Source organism: Gymnoscopelus microlampas, assembly GCF_963454915.1.
Source record: "Gymnoscopelus microlampas genome assembly, chromosome: 9".
Classification (NCBI taxonomy): Eukaryota; Metazoa; Chordata; class Actinopteri; order Myctophiformes; family Myctophidae; genus Gymnoscopelus; species Gymnoscopelus microlampas.
Window position 1 is genome coordinate 39749801 of NC_139946.1, and position 22618 is coordinate 39772418.

General features: G+C 41.1%; 1 protein-coding gene across 6 annotated transcripts in view; it reads left to right on the forward strand.

Annotated features, from left to right (window-relative positions):
• The first annotated feature begins 300 nt into the window (after positions 1–300).
• Positions 301–22618, forward strand: part of nfic (nuclear factor I/C) — a 71312-nt gene continuing 48994 nt past the window's right edge. For 2 of the 6 annotated variants that reach the window (XM_084067594.1, XM_084067595.1), the window contains exon 1: positions 13031–13298. In XM_084067594.1, coding sequence (XP_083923720.1) covers positions 13215–13298 — 84 coding nt within the window. In that variant the 5' untranslated portion in view covers positions 13031–13214. Of the gene's footprint in view, positions 398–13030; positions 13299–17522; positions 18103–22618 lie in introns of those variants that run through there. The other 4 variants (XM_084067596.1, XM_084067599.1, XM_084067597.1 and 1 more) reach the window with 3 other exon arrangements.

Here is a 22618-nt window from a genome sequence, read left to right on the forward strand (position 1 = left end):
TTATGAAATAGATTAACTGCTAAAAACAATCTCTGGAACTCAGCTCTCAACTCAAGGACTAGAACCATAGCTGGGACCAACATCCACAGCGAGTGGAACTCAACACATCACAGACTGGGTCATATATCGAGAGGTGGAAATCCAACAGCAACTCAGATACAGTAGAACCTCAGACCCGTGGCTGCTGTGTAGCTTCTATGGATGAGAGCTTGTAGTAGAATTCAACACTCTGGGTGAAAATCCGCTGCCTCTGCTCCCCCCAGAACCACCTGACTCTCATCTTGTTTTGGGTGCTATGGCGCTGGCAGCACCAGGTGTGCCAGGGAGTTGTGGCGAGGCAGACAGTTCAGTGAAGTGGCAGCTGTGTTATGATGTCACAGCCAAGACATGGTGGATGGTAAGTAAGTTTGATCTCTGACTTCTAACGTCTAACCTCTCGAAGCCCTATTGCAGTGTTATCCAAACGGTGTGCCAATAGGCTCTATGCACAGCAAGCCATATTGTGAAGACATTCACAGGTGCTACCAATGATACTAATGAAGGCTCTGTTCCATTCTTGGTCAAACAGAGTCAGGGTGCTGATATTGTGCATGTTGGCTCACTGGAAACACTCTGCTACACCAGTGGGTCTACAGTTGGGGTCCAGGGACCCTCATTGGCTTCCAAATGACCCCTTACTGGTGTGTAACTCTGAGAGTGTACAAATGGAACCAAATGGACCCGTAAGGGTCCATTTGGTTCCATTTGTACACTCTCAGAGTTATGGGGGTCGCGGAAACCACTGTGCTACACTAAATGGAACAGAGCCTTCATTAGTATCATTGGTAACACCTGTTAAGGAAGTGAAAATATGGCTGCTGTGAATAGAGCCTATTAAGGCCCAGTGTTGTGCCGTGAGATAAGTCTAGGCGTGCCTTCGGTTTTGCGACAACCTACACATTAGCATTGCAATATACTAATATACTATGTCGTTGTCAATACAAAAGGTTATTCATAAAAATGTATGAAGTATTGTATGAGTCCTAAATTATGTGTTGTATTATGTAGGCCTACAACATGCAAGCCTTTACAAGCCTTATTGTTCCCTGGGAGAAACAACAATATTGGCTGTTTGAGAACCATATTAAAGAGCACGTCTAGTAAGGACAGTAGTATCACACAGTAAAATCCTCAGTGTTCGTTTAACTTAGTTTAAACACTGACTGTGTTATTAGGTTTTGATTAGTTTGCACTGAGATTACTCCAGACCAATTAAGCAAGCTTCTAAACATATCATTGCTGTCATGTAAAAGAAGAATAAAAGCGGGGGAAAGTACATGCCAGTTTTAATTTCATAATTTAACATTTCTTCAGTGTTCAGTTAGTGCTTAGCTATTTCTGTGGATATCAGCTTCAGCTCAAATTAAATCTAGTTTGAAGATATGAACATACAGAAATAAATGCTTTTAATTAGCCTACTTTACACTAGCCTCTGCGATTGGTAATACGGTATTATATTATTGACAGCTGGTATATCAATGCTACCAGACTTTCTAAATGTAAAAGCAATGCAAAATGCTCACTTCTTTGCAGTTCGCTGTGGGTACTCAGGAATTACAGCCAAGTTGGCTTATGAAAACATTCCTAATATATTAAAAGATAAGTCATAATCTAAAAAAAATGTGCAGTTTGGATGTAATGACAATGTAAAAAATGGCATGTGCCTGCTGATACAGCTAGTGTGGGCAACAGGAGCGCACTCTGCTTCCAGGAAATTCAAGTAGTGCACCTGGATGTTCTGTGTGCATTTAGAGAGTAACTGAACTTAAACAAACATGTGTGGTGCAGCAGTGAGACAAACAGCCATTTCACAGGGTATCATCATTATTACAGACCAGTGTTTTGGGTAGTTTCCATGCTTGACAAAACCATTCCTCCTGTTATAAATCATCATTTCTCAGTGTTTGACGTTTGCGTGGCAACAACGCCGGGCTGCACTAAGTATACTGTGTATACACTTCTACTACTGAGGGGAAACCCCACCCTACAACAGAACTGATATACTTTATTGGTCTGATATTGACACCTTATCACAGTATCATCTGTGAGATCAAAAGAACATTGTGAATTCCACTTAAGGGTGAATTGTTTAGAATTTTTGCTTTGAATACAACATGTGTGAGTATAGCGGCAACACATCTAAACATCTTTCTCAAAGTTTTCTGGCAAAACAACAGGCTAACCCTAAAATCTACTGCTGACAGCAGACCCTTACGCCCCCTGTGACTGGTTAACAACCACTGAGCCTGGTCCAATCACAACCAATTTTCACTTTAAACAACTCACTGGGTGGCATATGATGGAGAGAGAAGGAGAGAGAGAGAGAGAGAGGGAGAGAGAGAGAGAGAGAGAGGGAGAGAGAGAGAGAGAGAGAGAGAGAGAGAGAGAGAGATGGGAGTCAGAAAAAGTAGGAGGTAAGTAATCATCTTCATAATGAGAGGAAAGAGGAGGGAAAAGGCGAGGAGGAAGGAGAAACAGGAGAGAGAGAGAGGGGGGAGAGGGACTTGTTGACAGAGGTGGTAAAAGAAAGACAGAATATACATTTTAGCATCACATACAACATCACATACAGTACATCACATTAGCAGTGGAATCAAAAAACAAAAACAACTCAATGTTCCCAGCACATTGGTATTAGAGAGATATATAGGCTATAGACAGACAGAGTTAGAGTTAGATCTATCTTCTTAACCTGGGACCCATGACCACTACAATATCAGCAGCTTAAAGCCTACCATGCCATGTAGGGTTCCAAATCGAGTAAATGTACGCATCCCATCCTAATAGGACCCAGGCTCATTAAACCACGCTATTACTCTTGTCATAAGGTCTAAAGACATATTCAGACTCTGTGCACAGTTTAAGAAGCCAGGCACTAAATGACCTTGAAGCAGCAAGAAGCCCCCCAGCTGAGCTCTCTGGGGCTGCTGTTGCCTGATAAGACCCTCCGCTAACATCTGTCCTCTGGATGCTTAGAGAAACACGCAGCCCTTAACCACTTATCCCCCAAATGGGGTAACCGGAGTCCCTTTGGGCTCAATTAAATACTAGTGTATTTTCAGTTTTCTGTTATTGTGGGGAAACCTTTTGCTGAAAATAGCCGATTGACAAGCTCACGTTGTGAGCTTGTCGATCTGCTATTTTCAGCAAAAGCTTTCCCCACGATGCTAGGGTTTAAAGGAGACACACCATGAATTTCACTTTTTTTTATTTTTTTTGTATTTTTTTGGCTCCCCAGTGTCTCTTGCACCCCAAAAAATATTTTCTTTTAACATTCAGTCATTCATTCTCATTTCAGAGATTTTCAGAATGGGCGTGTCTGAACAGGCCATCTCAGAATGGCAAGTTTGCTTACCTCACCAAACTTTCTGCCCATGTATTTTGACAGACAGAATTGCTCAGTACCGCAGTACAGCACCCCCCTAGCCAACTGGACGTTTTGGTATTGCAGCTGAAAGTGCTTTATAAGCCTGAGAGAATTGACTTGGGATGAGTATATCTGAGTGTTGATTTAGGCTCAAACCTTTTGAAAATGGTTTGAGGGACATACACCATATGATATTAAATATCAAATATTTTTTTTAAATTCATGGTGTGTCTCCTTTAAGGGGTTTAAACTCTTCCTTTCTCCTCCTTGCAACTCGTTCAATTCAGCTCTGTTTGACTCTTCTCTCTTTTCCTTTTCATCACATCTTCATTCTTTCTCATATCATCTCCCTTTTATATATAGTGATATAATTATAGATCCAGACCAACAACAGTACAAGAGCAGACTAACGCATATAAAATCCAATAATCACAAGTGGAACCCAATATCTAAAGAAGGAATGGAAAACTAGGTCCATCATTTAAGTAGATACTACGTTGGTGTATTAGAAATAGATTTTTTTCCCAATCATGTTTTTCCTTTCAAAATGAAAAACATTTGGATGTAGTAAATACAGATTTTTGTTCATAAGTAGTTTCAATTAAACTATTAAACTATGACCTGCTTAGAAAGGCTGTGACAGACTAGCTCATAGCTAGATGTTACAGTAGATGTTAGATGTTTTAAACACAATGAAACTTAGTTAGCCGCATAGAAAATATAATATACTACATATGATATTGAATAAATAGTCCTAGTCATGTAAATAAATAGACATAGGTCTACGGTAGATAAAATGCCATAAGCGCTGACAGTTATTGCACTCGCATTAGCAGCAGTTATATATATTATTGCTCTTGGGGACGGGGTAGTTGTTTTGGAGGAGACTGAGGGGGTTACGGGTTCAGCAGCTTCTCCTCAGCTTAGAGGGGAAAAAGCTGTTTCTCAGCCTATTGGCCTACATGTGTGCATATGGTTTGAGCCTGCCTGAGGGGAGGCTGATGAATGGGGGGTGTCCGGGGTGTGTGAGGGGTTTCCTGTAATGTTAGACACCCGTTTGTGGCTCGAGTGGATGTCGCTCAGCTTTGTGAGTGCAGAGCTGCTGCAGGTCTTTCCTGTCTGCTGCTTTGCAACTATAGTGTTCCAGGCTGTACAGCAGTATACACCAGGATGCTATCAATAGTACAGCAGATGTGTTGGGGGCATTGTTGTTAGCAAATTTTGATTTAGTTTTAGTCATAGTCTTTTGAATAAAATTCCATTTAGTCATCTGAAATGTTTTAGTTTTTGTCTAGTTTTAGTCGACTAAAGATTATGGTCGACTAAATCTACAGTTGATTTAGTCGACTAAAATATATTTTGGCGGGCCTTGATTGCGTCGTAATGAATGACTTGTCTTTTAGTTCTACTGGATCTCTTCTCCACTAGTCCCTCCCTAACATTTTAGTCTAGTTTTGATTTGTTGACAAAATTGTCACTATATTTAGTCTCAGTTTTAGTTATCGTAGCTCAGTGAAAAAAGGTATTCAACGAACAATTTTTCGTCATGCTTTTAGTTGGCAAAATCAACACTGTTTGGGGGGAATCTGTTGCGCCTCATCATGGTCCTCCAGGACAAAGCGGTGTTGCTGGGCGGCCTTCTTGACCAGGTGGGAGGTGTTGAGGCTCCAGGTCAGCTCCTGAGATACGTATAGTGTATATATGTGAACTCCCAGGAACTTTAAACTAGCAATCAGCTCAGCTCCTATCCTCCCCATTGATGCACAGTCCAATGTGATGATTTCTTTATTTTGTGTGTGTGTGTGTGTGTGTGTGTGTGTGTGTGTGTGTGTGTGTGTGTGTGTGTGTGTGTGTGTGTGTGTGTGTGTGTGTGTGTGTGTGTGTGTGTGTGTGTGTGTGTGTGTGTGTGTGTGTGTGTGTGTGTGTGTGTGTGTGTGTGTTGAAGTTCAGGTCATTATCCTTATTCCAAGCAGCAGTGACTGGACCTCCTCCTTTGTCCGTGAATTTGATCAACCACTTACACCCTTGATACTTTGTTTACCGGGGTCCCCCAGGGGTCTATTAATTGGCCCCTCCTTTTCCCCCTCATCTCAAATAGCTGATCTGCTGCCAAATATTCACCTATTTTTTACTGAATATTCGCCTATTATGACATCATGCCCAGAACAGGGACGCGAGGGTTCATGTGGGCATAGTGTTGGAGCTGTGGGTCGATGTGCAGTCGTATAGGTTTGTTAGAAAGTCCTTGATCCGCAGACAGAGAGTATAGTTTCTAGACTTGCGTCTGCAGTTTGTTGACCGGTTGCTTCACGTTAATGGAGTTAAATGCTGAGCTGAATCTAACAAACAGCATCCTGATGTAGGTGTTGGGGTTTTATAGGTGGGTGAGTTGTGTGCAGTGCTAACAAAATGGCCTTGTCTGTGGATCTGTTGGCCTTGTGCAAACAGCTGTTGGTCTGGATCGGAGGGGATGCAGGCCTCTATGTGGGCCAACACCAGTCTCTCAAAGCATTATATTATTACTGGCGTGAGAGCAACCGGCCGGTAATCATGCGGTCTTGGGTATATCTCAGGATGGTGGTCATTTTCAGACAGGTCGGGACTGTGGCTTGTTGCAGTGACTGACAGGTTGTAAATGTTTGAAACCCCCAGCAAGCTGGTCGACACTTCAGTGCATCATGGCCTGGAAGAGGATCAGTGTCAATGTCATGCCTAATGTATGCTCCATCATACGATGATGTCACACACACCGAAAATAACAGCTATGCTAACTCACAACGCATCACATTCGAGGCACGTTGTGAGCATCGCCATATGACAAAGTATAAATCAGGCTTTATGTACTCTAGTTCTCGAACTTGCTAGACCTGATAGGGCTGGGGAGTGAGTGGCTGGTCGGCGGTCGCGCTCTGGTAAGATGGTGATTATGGCTGGACCATTGTTGGAGCTGTCCTCTGCTATATATACAATACAATGACAGCAACCTTTTGTTTGGCCATGGTGGTAAATATCTGTTTAATATGATTTTTTTGCACACCTGTTCATAGACTATGCTTTTTATTTATTTGACAGGCCTATTTGAAAGGTACACTATAACATCCTAAAACTCAGAGAGAGAGAGAGATGGTCAGAAAGGAGAGGAGCAGTTGGTTTGTGAGAGGTCTGCAGTGTCTATCTTGATTTTTAGGGAAGGCTTTGGCAACATAACATAGAATTGTCCAGTAGCCTATATGTAGCCACCAATTTCTCCAGAATAATTTTAGGGGCCTATTTTAATCTTACTGTGACATTGTTTTGGGTCCCGACACAGACATTGAAAAGTAAAGATAGCAGTTTGAACAAGTCCAGCTACTTGAGCAATATTTTGTACTTTAGGTTAAAAAGTAATTTAAAAAAAAAGAGGTAATTATTGCTAGTTTTGTTTAGTGTTATTGTAACAAGGGTCTCCTCATCTCTCCAGCTCTTTAGTAAACAGAACATGAATTTCAGGTGGGTTACAAATGTCATCCAAACAGTGGGGATGAATGATGAACTGATGAAGATCACTGATGAACATTTAGCCTACCGCACCTTTAATTTGTCACAGTTTTCAAATACTCATAACAATGTCATTTTGTTCACTTCACTCATTATCTTATTCATTCATATACATTTATTTGCACAATCAAAAGGCCTTTTGTTATCCATCGGGAATAATAAGGACATTCCTTTCTTCCTAATTTAAAACAAAAACAAAACCATTCAAACAACATTAGACGTTGACATAAAGAATACAAGTGATGTTAAATGTTTGAACCACTAGAGGGCATCAAAGAGCCGTACTTGACTCGCTGTCAGGTGCATTTCCTTTTCAACTTGGTGTTGCATACTTGCATAGTAGGCCTAATTCAAATACTCTATCACCTTGCAATACAATATGATCTCTTCATAAGTTGTATAGAAACCTTACTTGGTAAAATGTGTTTTTCAAAGGACTATACATTAATGTCACAGGAGTTGTTGCCATAGTAATCAATAATAAACAACAGCTTTATGAAATGACCAGCATGGTTAACTTGGAATACATCCTTGGTCAATCAAATTGAATGGCCAACACTAGGCCCTATGCTATAATGTGTACAGTATAGCCTACATTGTCAGATGGGGTCATATATACTTGGCTGGTGAAGGGAATGTTGTTCAAGCTAAGAGCAAGTATTTAACCCATTGCCTGCCAGTGAACAGTAGCATTTGTATAACTCTACATAAGGGCAGTGGTGTAAAGTAACTAAGTACATGAGCTCAAGTACTGTACAGTACAATTTGCGTGATTTATTTACAGCTGGCCTATGTGACTGCAGTGATTTCCTCCCAGCTCAATATAGCCTATACCCTACCTGCATGGCTTCTACTAGGCTAGGATTCTATACCACATGGAGCAACCTTGAAAATGACTGAGACTGAAAGTTTGCATTCTGTCTGCTGACTCTATGGAATAATAAACTGAATTAAGTAGCATTTACATTTGGCTTCATGCATGTGCAGTGCATTCCCTACTGTATCACGTCTAACTATAAAATACACTTTTAAGACCCATTATATTGATACTAAAACATGCATGGGCGTCAATGAGGGAAAACCTCTTTCAAAGTTATCTTTGGAAAGAGTTTTCGTCCAACAGGGTCACACAAATCCAGGGGTGGTAAAAGTACTCAAATGTTTTACTTAAATAAAAGTATCAATACTGAAATGTAGAAATACTCTGTTACAAGTGAAAGCCCAGAATTCAAAACTTACTTGAGTAAAAGTACAAAAGTATTGGCATCAAAATATACTTAATATACCAAAACTAAAAGTACCCATTATGCAGAATGTCCCATTTCACAGGTTTCAAATGTATAAAAATATTTTTAAAATAGCAGATCTACAAGCTCACAACAAGTCAGGATGTGACACATTGTGAACTTGGAGATCCTATTTTCAAATAGCCAAATAAATAGGGCTGAAGTGGTTAATGTATGTTTTGTAATAATAATCAAAATCTACAAAGTCACCACTAACTCAAGTTTTCTAATAATTGTAGTGGAGTAAAAAGTACAATATTTGACTGAGATGCAAACCTGTACTTAAGTACATATACTTAGTTACTTTGCACCTCTGGAGAAACCCCCAAAGATGAGCAAGGACTTCAGTTATTTAAAAAGTCATACATTATTATAAGATAAGAATATTGGTTTTATTGTTTCATCTGGGACTGCAAACCAGCCACCCTTTATCTGATACAGTTAGACCTTCAGGCAAGGCTGCGCGCACGCACGCGTGTGCGTGTGTGCGCGCGCGCGCAGTGCACGCTTGCACCTCCAGGGGGAGTCCCTATGCAGATTGAAGGAAGCTGAGTCAGCAATTGCTCTTCTTTTGTTCTAAGGCAGAGGCAGGCACACACACACACACACACACACACACACACACACACACACACACACACACACACACACACACACACACACTCACACACACACACACACACACACACACACACACACACCATACATCACAGCATATTGTCCATTGTGTCTGTTATTAGCCGGTCAACTGGTCAGGTGAGGTGTATTACATACATACTGTTGATTCTGTCCACAATATTGCAATACACCATATATTTCCATTGTATTATATTCTACTCTATTCAGTTTTACTCTTCTGTATGCCCTGTAGTGTATACCACCTGAACTGAACTGTACTGTACTCAGTTCTGCCATACTCAGCTTAATTAAACTCCTCTTTATTGTACCTGAAGCTACTTCTAAGGGGATGATAGCCTACAGATATAATTTAGAGGCAATTTAGTTAAGCAATTTTCTAAACAGCGATGGTGAAATACTGCAATGAGCTGTGCTATGGTGTATCGCACTCTGCCATAGCAAACTGCACAAGCAATAACAATTAACATAAATCAGGGGAAAATTGAATGCTTTCAAGTCCAAAAAGTTGAAAAGTCAACATTCAAAATAATTTTGGAATGTTCCATCAAGAACCTGCATAAACCATGGGATGTGGTTGTAGAGAGAGGAAAGTAGCATTACTATAATCCCTCCTCCTGGATAATTATTTTCTTTGAGAATTGCTACTATACAGAATTGTTTTCTAGCATATTTTGTAGTGAGAGAGAGAGAGAGAGAGAGAGAGAGAGAGAGAGAGAGAGAGAGAGAGAGAGAGAGAGAGAGAGAGAGAGAGAGAGAGAGAAACCTGGTGAAAACTTTATATCTCTAAAGGCTCGTTTATGATTGGCTTGTTTTTGTTGTTGTCCCTCCAATTATGAATTTTACTGCATGATATTTTTTTACTGTATGAATAAAACAAGTTACAAGGGTTCAATTCAATATCAATGAACTATTTGAAGTAAATAAATCTGAGATTGATAGAACATCTACCGTCTAATGAAATAGAAACAATCCAAGCCAGCGGTGGGGTGAATGTGCTCTGTCTCTGAGCTGGGCCTTTAGCAGTTGTTTTTAATGGCCGGCCCTGCTATCCACAGCAACAGTAATGGCCCAAAATGGGAAAATTACAGCCAGTTTGGCCTTGGTAAACACTCAGTAAAATGCTGCTCTGCTCAGAGGAGCTGGCACGCACTCTGACTGCTGGAAAGAAAGAAGCACTCCAATGTGGCCAGACTTTCCACACTACTTTTTTTCTTTTTCCACTATCATGTGACTTCAGTTGTGAATGTTCTATACCTTCTGATGTGTCTGCAGTTGGAAGAAATGAAAGGCATCCTTTTTTGTCGAATATAGATTTCATAATAAATTGGGGGGGAAATAAATACTAGTGCTAGGGCTACAGACAAGAGCCTGCGCACCAAAGGAGTTTCAAATGTTTTTGTCTGGGGTCTGACATCTTCCAAAACTGCCCCAAACTGATTTTCCATTTTGTTGTTTAGGTTAATGTCTTCAACGTGGAAAGCACTGTGGTGATTTGTACAGGCTTCTGGGGCTGAGAGCAGTAATTTCTCGGATTATTGTATGTCATATCTGAGCACTATTTTTCTTCAAAAGACTGCAACCCCTAATTATCAATGTGCCTTATATTAGTGGGCTTGCCACATATGGTTGGGAGTCTAGGCATAACTTTGGCCTGTGGTTCTCCATTCTGGCCCTCAGGGACCGCTAGTAATGCTGGTTATATCAATAAGTTAAATGCATTCACCTAGTGTTAATCTAGCTGTCTAATGAGGGACTTCCTTTGACTTATCCTATAATAGATATTATAATAGATATTATATTCATGCACACATACAGATAGATAATATTTAGAAGCAGGAGCGTGCATGGCATAGCACCTTCAACCACTTCAACGTGTTATGTGACTAATGTACATGCTACTGTATTTCTTCCCTTACTTGCTATTGTTTATGATTTCTTTGTTACACTTGTGTGCTCACATATAAGATGTAACAATAAGAATCTTGAATAATGATACTAGCACTAAAGGTCCAGAGTAAGATACTGGTTTAGGCCTGATGTATATTTGAGGTTACAAACAAAGACCTTGCTCTTATGAATGAAGGCATAGCAGGACTCATATAGCCACTAGATTACTGGTAAAGAATGAATGTATTGTGTAACAATTAGCCTGAAACATAGTAGTATATTCATGGGGGAGCTTCTTTGTGGCACTCAGCATGTGATGACAGGAATCCAGACTTGCTTTCCTCACTTGAGACCAGTAGAACCTACGTGAACCCAATTGGTTTCTATGTGGGTGCCTGAAGCATTTGGGTGTCAGGTAAACGATTGCACAAGCATTTGGCTTTGAAAAGAGCAATTGTTCCACTCCGTCTTCCCCACCAGTCTTGAAATTCCACATAAGTAAAAAACAAAACAAAAAACAGATAAAATAAAAAACATTTTTCACCGCAAAATATGTCTCATATTTTGCAATGCGTAGGCCTTTATATTAGCTGCGTGGGAGCATTGGGCATCCATCTCCTCTGGGCCAGGAAACAAGAAGATCAAATTAGAGGGATCCTCTGTTATCGACAATAGCTAATTTCCTGGATTCCTCCTGGCAGTTGCTGTTTTCTCCTGGATTCCAGAGGTCTGCTTATAGGGAAGACAGCTGTGATCAGTGTGGATGGAATTGGTGTCCAACCTTTCCAACTCTAAATAGGGCAATGTCTCAAAATTAATGTGATTCCAGACAGCGCAGTATGTGGGCCAAAGTAGTCCCTCTTGCATGGATCTGTGGTATACTTAGTATGCAGATGTGTAGCTCTTTTTGGACCTTAGGTGCAGCATTGGATGACAGGGCATAGATGCAGCTCGGGATGCAGAATGTTGAGCAATTTATTCAGCGGTGAATGAGTCGAGTGACGACAGAGTCGCCTTTGTTAAAAAGGAACAAAAGTTATTTGTTGTTATTACAGATTCAGGGTGTTGCTTAGTTACCTTTCCAGAGTAGCTATATGAGTTACCAACTCCAATGCTGAAAAGGAAGTGTGCAGGCTTACACCCAGGTAAGAGGCAGGTGTAATAGTGAAACAGCTGTGGGTGATGACACTCATGACCAAATCAGCTGTAAGAAAACTGTCACTGTCCAAGGTGCTAAAGTCTGCTCTTGGGCCAAAGCAGGTTTTAACACATCAAATTAGAGTCTTGATTCTTTGGCTTTGGGGAACAACTTATTCATATACACACATTAGATGAGGTATCTGATGAATATAATTTACTCTATAAGCATGAGCTATACTTAAAATATGTAAATAAGTTCAATTCAAAAATGACCAGCAAGTTAAATATCTATGTTGAAAAGAAATAGTGTTGCATTCTATTCCGTTCATTTGAGTTTGCTGTTATGTTATAATAGATTTGTCCTACAATACACATATACATTTCTAATAAATTCCCATAATTTTGCGATTAAAAACAATAAAGTTGCCCACCACCATGGAGGTTGTGGGTTTGAATCCACCGTGGTGCATACGGCTTTGTCGAGCGTCTACACAAACACAATTGGCCCGTGTTCGGGGGAGGGAAGCTGGACGGGGTGGGTGATATTGGTCATTGCACGTACTCCCACGGGCTGGGGCGGCACCTGTCAGTGGGGAGTGTTGGGCGGGAGGAGTAGAACGAAGGCTCTACGTCCTCCCGGTGGGGGCTCCTCACTGGCAGGTGAGTCAGTAGGATAAAATCGCAGTGACAACACAGAAATGTGTGTGGGGAGGAATGAATTGGCATAACGACTAAATTGTGGAGAAAAAGGGGTAAAAAATAATTGGCTACTCTAAATAAAAAAAAACAATAAAGTTAACTATATTTGCAATGGTTTTAATGGGGTTTCGCAAGTTTTAACAAGGTACCCTACAGTCTGGTCATAAACTCATATAATGTGTAATTTTGTCCCTGCCTTTTCCCATGGGTTCATCAATGGCTAAGCAGTGATAGAAGAAGAAAGAGGGGAGATGGGACAATAACTACTGGAGGAGAGGAAAGGGAGAGATAGAGCGTGTGTGTGTGTGTGTGTGTGTGTGTGTGTGTGTGTGTGTGTGTGTGTGTGTGTGTGTGTGTGTGTGTGTGTGTGTGTGTGTGCGTGCGTGTGTGCGTGTGCGCGCGCGCGTGCGTGAGGCACAGAGGGAGGGCGGGAGAAGGTAAATGTAGTTGTACATTCTCTCTCCTGCCGCACCGCAGCCTACCGGCCTGGCGGCGCACCGCGCGGCGCGGGGGGGAACAACTCTACCGTGGAGCTCGAGAGACTCAGCGGCGGGACGTTTTCTGTGCTCTCGAGCGCCACGGATTTACTCCTGCACGCGCACGATAAAAATGAATATGGAATGATAACAACCGACAGCACGAGATGGCCATCAGGCGGTGAAATCAGCTTTAACTTCCCCCGGTGGCGGCTCTGCTTCGACATGGTAGGAAAGGCTCTGCCTTTTATCAAACAATCTGTTCCCGTTAACAATCTTTGCTTCCTAACTGCCCCGTGTGTGTGGCTCCCGAAAGACGCAGTGCGAGGAAACAAGAGTAGCTACGCAGTTTAAAGTCGAATAGAAAACAGCAGGAGTTGCCCTGTTTATCAGCCCCCCCCCTCGCTCGTGCTCTCGCTCTCTCTCTCGCTCTCTCTCTCTCTCTCTCTCTCTCTCTCTCCCTCTCTCTCTCTCTCTGTTTCGCCGTCTCTCACCCGCAGACACATAATGTTAGTGTTTTCAGGTGGCGCGTGAGAAGCAAGAGAAAGCTATAGGTTACAAACGTAACCCCGGTTATTTGATTACGTGTCGGTGTGTTTGTGTGTGTGTGTCTATCGGCGCGTGCCGCCGCAGTGAAAGTTGTTGAGTTTTTTGGGGGGGCAAGGGGGAGGGGGCTTTGCGGGAGGGAGCGCGTGCAGCTGCCTGTCTGTCTGCCTGCAGGCCCTGTCTGTCTGTCCGTTCGTCACGGGACGGGACGGACGGACGGGAGGGGGGGAGGCCAAGTTGAAGTTCAGTGCGAGCCTCCTGCCTCCCGTTTCCCCGGTTTGTGTGCAGTGTTGCCAAGTCTGCTTATTATAAGCGACTTTGGGCTTGTTTTTTCTGGGAAGTTGCTTAGTTGTAAATATTGGTAGTTCGTTATTTTGGGACTTGTTTCTAAAGTGTAGTTGGGCTTGTTTAAAGCAGTGGTTCTCAAACATTTTCATGGCAAGGACTCCCATATTGATATGTATTTGTCCACAGACCCCCCCCCCCCCATCTAAAAATATTTTGTGCCAGGGACCCAAAATGTTCACCCCCAAGATTGTATTTTCAAATAGCCGATGTACATGTTTAAAGTGCTCATGGTGTGGCCCTGGCCCATAGTCCCTTCTTTTTGTTTTCCTAGACCTGGTTGCTTATTTCTCTCCCAGAATCTGGCAACGCTGTTTGTGTGTCAGTCAGCAGAAAATGGCCGCAGTTTGGAGCCAGCGGGCTGAGTTAGAAGGCCAGGCCGGCAGAGGGCCCACTGTCCCGGGATCCAGACAGGGCAGAGGGCCGCTATAGGACAACAAACATAGACTGATCCGGCAACTGGAGGAGGAAGACAGGCTGTTAGCAGGGACTGTTAGCCCCCCCTGAGCCAGTCTTCTTAATGCATACAGCATTAGGCCTAGCTATTGTAGTCCTAATGGGAACAGACAGAGAGATATTACTATTCAAGTCCTGAACTGACCTACTTGGCAGCAGCTCTAATAGACTGATACTATGGAATTTCCTCCTGAATAACACTTTTGATGTCATGGGAAGAACAACATTTGACCATGCCAGATCTCTCCCATCCCATGCTGGGATGGGAGAGATCTGGCATGGTCAAATGTTATTCTATCATCACCATCAGATTGTTGTCTATTAGACTATATTGCCTTAGCTGTGAGAATATAACATTTTGTGGCCTAATAATGTTCTTGTAATCAAACTTTTGCAGTAATACATTGAAATATTTGTTTGTTTTTCTGGCTGTTCCTTTATGATGATATATGCACATGGTTTTGATTAAACCAATCAATAATTTGGTCTGCCCTGGAATTGTAGACAGGCAATGATACAGTGTATGAGCAGGCACCACACGCGCACGCACACGCACGCACACACACACACACACACACACACACACACACACACACACACAGAGAGAGAGAGAGAGAGAGAGAGAGAGAGAGAGAGAGAGAGAGAGAGAGAGAGAGAGAGAGAGAGAGAGAGAGAGAGAGAAGAAGCATATGTATATACACCCTTTTCTATTGATCAGAGCTGGTATAACTTAATTTAAAATATGACATACAGTGAAGTTCAAACAACATATGCCATTTTAAAAGACCTCCATAGATTTAGTCAGTTTAACATGGCTATAGAATAAGAGCATCATGGGCTATGCTATAGCCTTACCCCATCACAGATTATTGTCTGTCATAATGTTAATAAAATGTCATGGTTATGATGATCACACAGATTTTCTTTGTGTGGAGATTAAACTAATGAATTGGCAGGAAATGGATCAAATTAAATTGCAATAGAATAATTGAATAATCGGTTTAGTATATAATTTCATTCATGGAAAAAAATAAAAGTGCAGTTCTGTCAGGCTCCACATAACTTACCACCATGTGTAGCCTATAGCCTAATTATTTTACAGTCCAAATTAATAATCAGGAAAATGATCAGCAGATTATACACAATTGTGGAAATAATTGTTTAGTTGAAGCCCTAATTGTGGGTCTGTCTGTATACAGCTTGTTTGTGCAACCTATACATGTGTGCCTGTGTGGACAGTGGACTATCTTTTGTCTTTGTTTTGGATGAACTGCGGTGCTGTGTGTGTGTGTGTGTGTGTGTGTGTGTGTGTGTGTGTGTGTGTGTGTGTGTGTGTGTGTGTGTGTGTGTGTGTGTCTGATTAAATGACTTTTGGTTCAAGGATAGGAAACAGTAGTTTTCTTTATACTGCACCAGACGTCAAGCTCTAATCCACAGAGAAAGGATTTCAGCCTGGAGGCTGCATGATGATGGGACCACAACCATCCTGCATGGGACTCTCTTGGACTGCTCGCTTGCTTGTCATGGGGACACAAACAATACTAATATTAATTAACTATAGTTAATTCTATAGGCCCAGGGGTCCTTCAACAGGGGGTCTGGGTCGGGACTCCCTAAGGGGTCCTCAAAGCTACTAAGGGTCCGCAAAATCTTTGTGTGAGGATGTATTGTTTTTTACATTAACCACTTGAACCCTAGCATCCCTATTCTGAGGGGAACATTAGACAAAAATGGCAGATCTGCAAGCTCACAACGCCTCGCACTGCTATCAGTGTGTCGTCCCGTGCACGTTTTGAGTGATATTAATCATGAAGCCAATAGATTTCACATGTATTTGAACTCTTTAGTTACTACTTATAGATTCTGATTATTATTACAAAACAAAACATATTGTAACCACTTCAGTCAGCACTGTATACATTTCGGCCATTTGAAAATAGCCGATCTACAAGCTCACAATGCTTCCCAGACTAGTGCTTGTAGATCTGCTATTTTCCAAAGATTTTTATACATTTGAAAACTTGTGAAATGGTACATTCTGCATAATGAGTATACTTTCTACTTTTGGTACTTTAATAGGCTACATTTTGATACCAATACTTTTGCATTTTTGCTCAAGTACATTTTGAATTCCAGACTTTTACTTGTAACAGAGTATTTCAGCATTGCAGTATTGATACTCTTACTTAAATACAAAATGTGAGTAGCTTTTCCACCACTGTCCATATTGAATGGCAGAATTAGCCCATACTGCCACAAATAAAAGTTTTAGATAACACTTTAAGTGTGCGAATGCATTCTACGCTTAATAGGCACAATTCTAGTCCTAGAATTTCTGCAAGCTTGTGTTTTTGAGCAATATATAATATCCTCTGAATTTTAAGATCGGACCGTATAACGCACCGATAATGTGCTGACAATGTAGCCTGTGTAGGCTATTATCAGTGGTGGAAAAAGTACTCAAATGTTTTACTTAGTAAAAGTATCAATACTGCAGTGTAGAAATACTCAATTACAAGAAAAAAGTCAAAATTTACTTGAGTAAAAATACTTAAGTATTGTAATTTGGTATCAAAAAGTAGGCTACTCATTGTGCAGAATGTCCCGTTTCACAAGTTTTGTATAAAATGTATAAAATCCTTTGAAAATAGCAGATCTACAAGCTCACAATGCATGAGCACTGTGATTTTGTAGATCTGCTATTTCAAATGCCCGAAGAAATGTATATATAGGCCGGTCTGAAGTGGTCAATGTATGTTTTGTAATAATAATCTAAAACTACAAAATAACTAGCAACTAAACCTTTCAAATAGTTATAGTGGAGTAAAAAGTACAATATCCGCCTCTGAGATGTAATGGAGTAGAGGTAAATTATTGAAATTTGGAAATACTCCAGTAAAGTAAAAAAAAAAGACCGAAAAAAATGTACTTATTAGTACAGTACTTGAGTACATGCACTTAGTTACTTTACATACACCACTGGCTATTATGAACCCGATTTGTGCAAATTAAAGTATATAACAGCTGCTGCTGCTTTAAGCCCAGTGTTTGGGATGGGCTGTGTTCATAACGTCATTCCATTCCTCCCTCCATAGATTCTCCCATTCCTTTATTCCTCTCCTCCTCCCTCTATACTTCTTTCTATAAACGACACAGTTTGGTCGTGGCTCAACGTTTCTCCTCTGGTCGTATATATATTCTCCTGTAAAGATTTAAAACCTATATTCCAGTCAGAGAGTGTTTGTTTTTTTTCTCTCCGCTGCGGGGATATTTTTCCTTCAGCCTGGACTGAACTTTTCTGGCGTGTCATCATTTGTGGAGTTCTAACGTTACGTTTCCTGCGTGGTGGTAGAGAGTCATCCAAGGAGACCTAGTGGTCTCTCTCTCTCTCCCTCTCTCTCTCTCTCTCTCTCTCTCTCACACACGCACTCACTCTTTCGGATTTCTTAAAAAGCACCAAATGGAGCGACTACTAGAGATCTGGTTCTCTACTTTGTAACCCGGAGAGATGTCGCTACGAAGCTAAAAAAGACCTGTCGATATTATCCTTACGAACCCGTGAAGAGAGAATATGGATACTTTATATCCTTCCATCCAGGGATGTTGCTGCCGCTGAAGTGAAGGGCTGGTTTCACTCCGCTGCCCCGCACACAATATGATGTTTTCTCCCCTCTCGCTGTCTCAGGTAAAAAAAAAAACACCAACACGTTCTCACAGATCAGGCGTCAGTTATTGCCGCTCTGTCATTTTAACTCCCCTAATGCGTCGCTATAGGACTACAAAAACTAAAAAGCCACGCATTGGAGCTTCAAATACTACTCGAATCGAAAGATTGGATAGTTGGCACGGTCGGCTTACCTGGTAGCTAAACCTCAACCTCCCCGTGATCGAATCCCATCGTGGGTACGACTTTTTTTCCTTCTCTCTCTCTCAACTAATGTTGTTCATCTGTGTGCGTGTTGGCTAAGCGGTCTGTGGAGTAGGACTACTGGGAAAGAACGGGACGGGAGTATAAGATCCGCCTGGCTCTCTCCGGGGTTTTTAAGCGGGGTCTGGTCAAAACCAGGGCAGAACCAGGGCAGTTGTGGGTTCAGAAAGGGCGGGAGAAGAGCTGGCCGGGTGTCATCTAGTTATATTGGCAGGCATGGGGATTTGAATCAAGACCGTCTCTTAAGGGCTAGTAGTTCTCAACCTGTGGGTCGGGACCCACATGGGGTCGTCCCCACGTGATTTTGTGGGGGTCCCCCAGATGACAGTGACAAGTGACAATTTAAGGACTTTTAAGACCTCTGTAATATCTCAAACAGAAAGAAAAGGAAAAGACCATTGCTGCATCAAAAGTAAACAACAAACTATGCTATAATAAAACTGGTCAAACATTGGCCAAGTTGTCAAATAATATATGAATATATAAATATATATAATAATATGTGAATTTGAGCCGATCTACAAGCTCACAACGCTGCGAGGCGTTGTGAGCTTGTAGATCAGCTATTTTCACAATATTTATCTGTGGAACTGAGTCAAACTAAATGTGATAATGCCTCAACTCCTACAATTCCAAGTACTTGTCAGTTGTCAGGGTGGGGGGTCCCCAGTTCAAATGCGATTATTTGGGGGGTGGGGGGGGTGTGGGTTCGTGGCCTGAAAAGGGTTAGGTTATATTGGCAGGCAGGGATTTGAATCAAGACCGTCTCCTAGGGAACAGGCAATATGAATCATGTTTCAGTAATGAAAGCGGTCTGAATATTTTTGAACTAACCTTTCCCACATCATTGGCTTCACAAATGCAACTGTTGGACTTGATCGTGTTGTTTCTGTCATATACTGTAGTTTAGTTCTTTTTATATTAATCAAGTACTTGCATATGGCTGAATTATGCCGAATGTACAGCAGTAACATCATTTTGATAGTACATAGCACAAGGGTACTTACGTTTTTAAATTATTATTAGTATAGTTTATATCCAGACAGGCATGGAACTGGATAATATAATTATTTGACAACAAGAGGGAACAAGTGTGTGTGGGAGTTGTAGTTGTGATTCAATCGCTCATTTGTTGGAACTGGTTAAAAGAGTGTTTGATACTAGCAGACTATTGCATTTTATGATTTGTGCATTCTTGATTTGTGTGTGTGTGTGTGTGTGTGTGTGTGTGTGTGTGTGTGTGTGTGTGTGTGTGTGTGTGTGTGTGTGTGTGTGTGTGTGTGTGTGTGTGTGTGTGCTTGTGAGAGACCATGCATGTGCATGCATGTGTGCATTTGTGTTTGCCTATTATCCAAGCTTATAAAACATGTTTGTTTTGTCATGCGTGGAGTGTGGACCCATTTTAAGGTGCTGTTGTTTGGGAGGCCAGGAGATCGACTATGTTTATGTTTGTGTTCTTGTGTTTTATCTAAACGTTATTATAGTCAGGAAGGATCCAAGTGATTGGTGGACAATGTAACAAACTTTACAAGCAAGCGAGTTGAGCCCATGATTTCACATTGCATGGTATATTCTACCATAGAGCCGGTAAAGGCAACAGGTGGCCCATAGACCAGAACTACACCAGCACGAATACCTGGCCTGGCAAAAATAAACAAATAATAAACAAATAATAATATCTTCCTTTTCTTTTCTTTTTGTTTTTTTTATAATTTCAGACTGACAGTCCCACTGAGTGACTTGTATAGGTTATAATGTCCAAATAGAGAATCTGCCCCACCTGAAGAATGCTTATTATACATGAATCCATGTTGAGAGTGAATGACGCAGGCACTGTGGCACAGACAATCACAAATCAGGCAATGGGTTGCACTGTGGCACTGAACCCCTCGTAGTGTGATCAATAGGTACTGTAGCAGGTGGACAGATAAGACACAGTGGTTTTGCATTCATGAAAATACTAGGTATAGGATGAACGCATATTTGTCTTTACATTCTCCTTTAACCCATTAAGACCTGAGGCCGATTCTACAAATGCCTTCTAAATCAGTAGTAGGCTACTTTCAAGAATTAAAAAAAAATCCCCAAAAGAGCAGATTTTTCAATAGCCAACGCAAAATCTAAACACAGGTGCCTTCCCTTCCCGGTTTTAATGGGTTAAATGTTTTCACTGTCAACGTTCCTCTTTCGACTTTTGGATAATGGCCTTTTGAGACTAAAACTAATAATTATTAGAATAAGTTAGGCTCCCCTATATGGCCAGTCCAGGTGGTGATGTCAGTGTCATGCGTAACACAGGAGCAGTCAGTCCTTCTCAAAATTAAAATTATACACATTTATTATTCACACATTTGGAAAGGGGAAATAAAACCCAGCTCAACCCATGTTTACAGCATTTCATAAATCAAATGGGTCATTAATGGGCCTATCCCCTGTCCTCTTTTATTTTTAGAGTTATATCTATGCATTCTCTGCATCTCCCAGCCCCTTCACATGCATATCTTATAAGGTGGTCTGTCAACAAGTTCCAGCTCTGCAGTCGGGGGATCCCAAATGCACACACATCCCAGAATGGCCCTACTAATCACAGGAGCAATATGTTGTTTATCAATCAATTTATTGAATTAGCCATTAATTACATTCTGGCCCACCATCTAATGGCTTAGAAAAACATGGGCCTGTGGCCAGCCTCTGCCACATGAGACACCAAGACATCTCCTTGGCTCCTGCATACAGAATGTATACTGTATGTGTTCCAAGTAATATAGTATATATTTTGGGATTTGTAGAACACAACTGAAAATATTATTGTCAGTTATTTGAGTTATGACTTGTTTCCTAAAAGTAATAATTTCTCTCCCCCGTTTCTTTTGTTCTTTCTCACTCTGTCTCTCTGGACTAAATCGCTGATGTATTGAGTTCATGGACTGGGCCATTAACTCTTATTTCAGGTGGGCTGCATATCAGATACAGTAGCTGCTGTCGTATTGCATCCTTGAGGGAGTTACTGCACGGCTTACAGTATGTTACTTTTCACCGCAACATGTGTTAACGATTTGCTAAAGACCAATGTTTGTGACGAAAGTGGATTGTTTCCACGATTTGTAAATCACTTGACCAAAGCAATAAATTCTCTAAAACCATCCATACCGTCGTACCCGGTGCTGCACACAAATATTATATTGTAGTATGTTATTACTGCAATATTAGTTTGTAGTTTCTGTTACAAAATATTGTAAATACAGTAGCTCAGCTCTATATTCCCATAATCATTGCTGCAGAGTTTTTGTTCAGTTACAGGGGTCTCCACGTCTCTCCAACTCTTTAGTAAACAGAAAATATACAGTTTCGGTTTGGGATATTTGTTTCATCCAATCAGACTGGATACAGGATAAACAAGTGAAATTTGGAAGTGATGATGAAACAAAAGAATGAACACTATACAATTCAAGCTGATTCTCTCCTAATTGGATTAAATTGGTGACCCACGTGAAAATGAAAAAATGTTCACGTGGGTCCTGGAGAGGGCCCGGACCGCTTGCTCATGGGATAAATTGAATATTGACCATCAGATCAGAATTCATGTCAGATCCTGTGTCTAGGTGAGACATGACCTTTGACACAATATAAATGTCTCAATAGAAGAGCAGGGAGACACAATTGTATATGTTATATTGTATTAACATACTCTATGCCGCTTTAACCTTTTCACAAAAAACATTTGTTTTAACCAAAAAATATTACGTTCAGCACCCAATCTTTCAAAATGTAATTGGGCCTACAGTAGAACAGCCTGACGTGATAACAAGTCAAATGCACATTGACTGTGAGCGCTGAAGCTAGTCACAACAGTTCCATTAACACCATGAGCAGCATGATGGAAAAAGATATAGGCTATAGAATGGACTGTTGGTGGGATAGACTTAAAGCGATTAAGTGCAATAAAAATGATTGTGTTCCCAACATCATTGAGCCTTATAATTTTGTTTATCAATATTTGGCACAATATTCATTTTATCCAAGTCATGCAGCTAGATGTTGTCCCAGAGGATAATGTTACTATATTTGTATGATCAAGAGATATCAGATACTAGAAATGTTGATTAGTGCAGCTGTCCCTGGTAAATGAAAATGATACAAAATACACAGAGACAAAAGTGTTACTTAATCTGGCTTAATAATTTAGCTCAAGTAAACCATTTGGATGTTGAGGCCACTGGTCATTGTTTTATGACTACAGCAGAGTTGAATGTTAACTCACTGTCATTTCTTA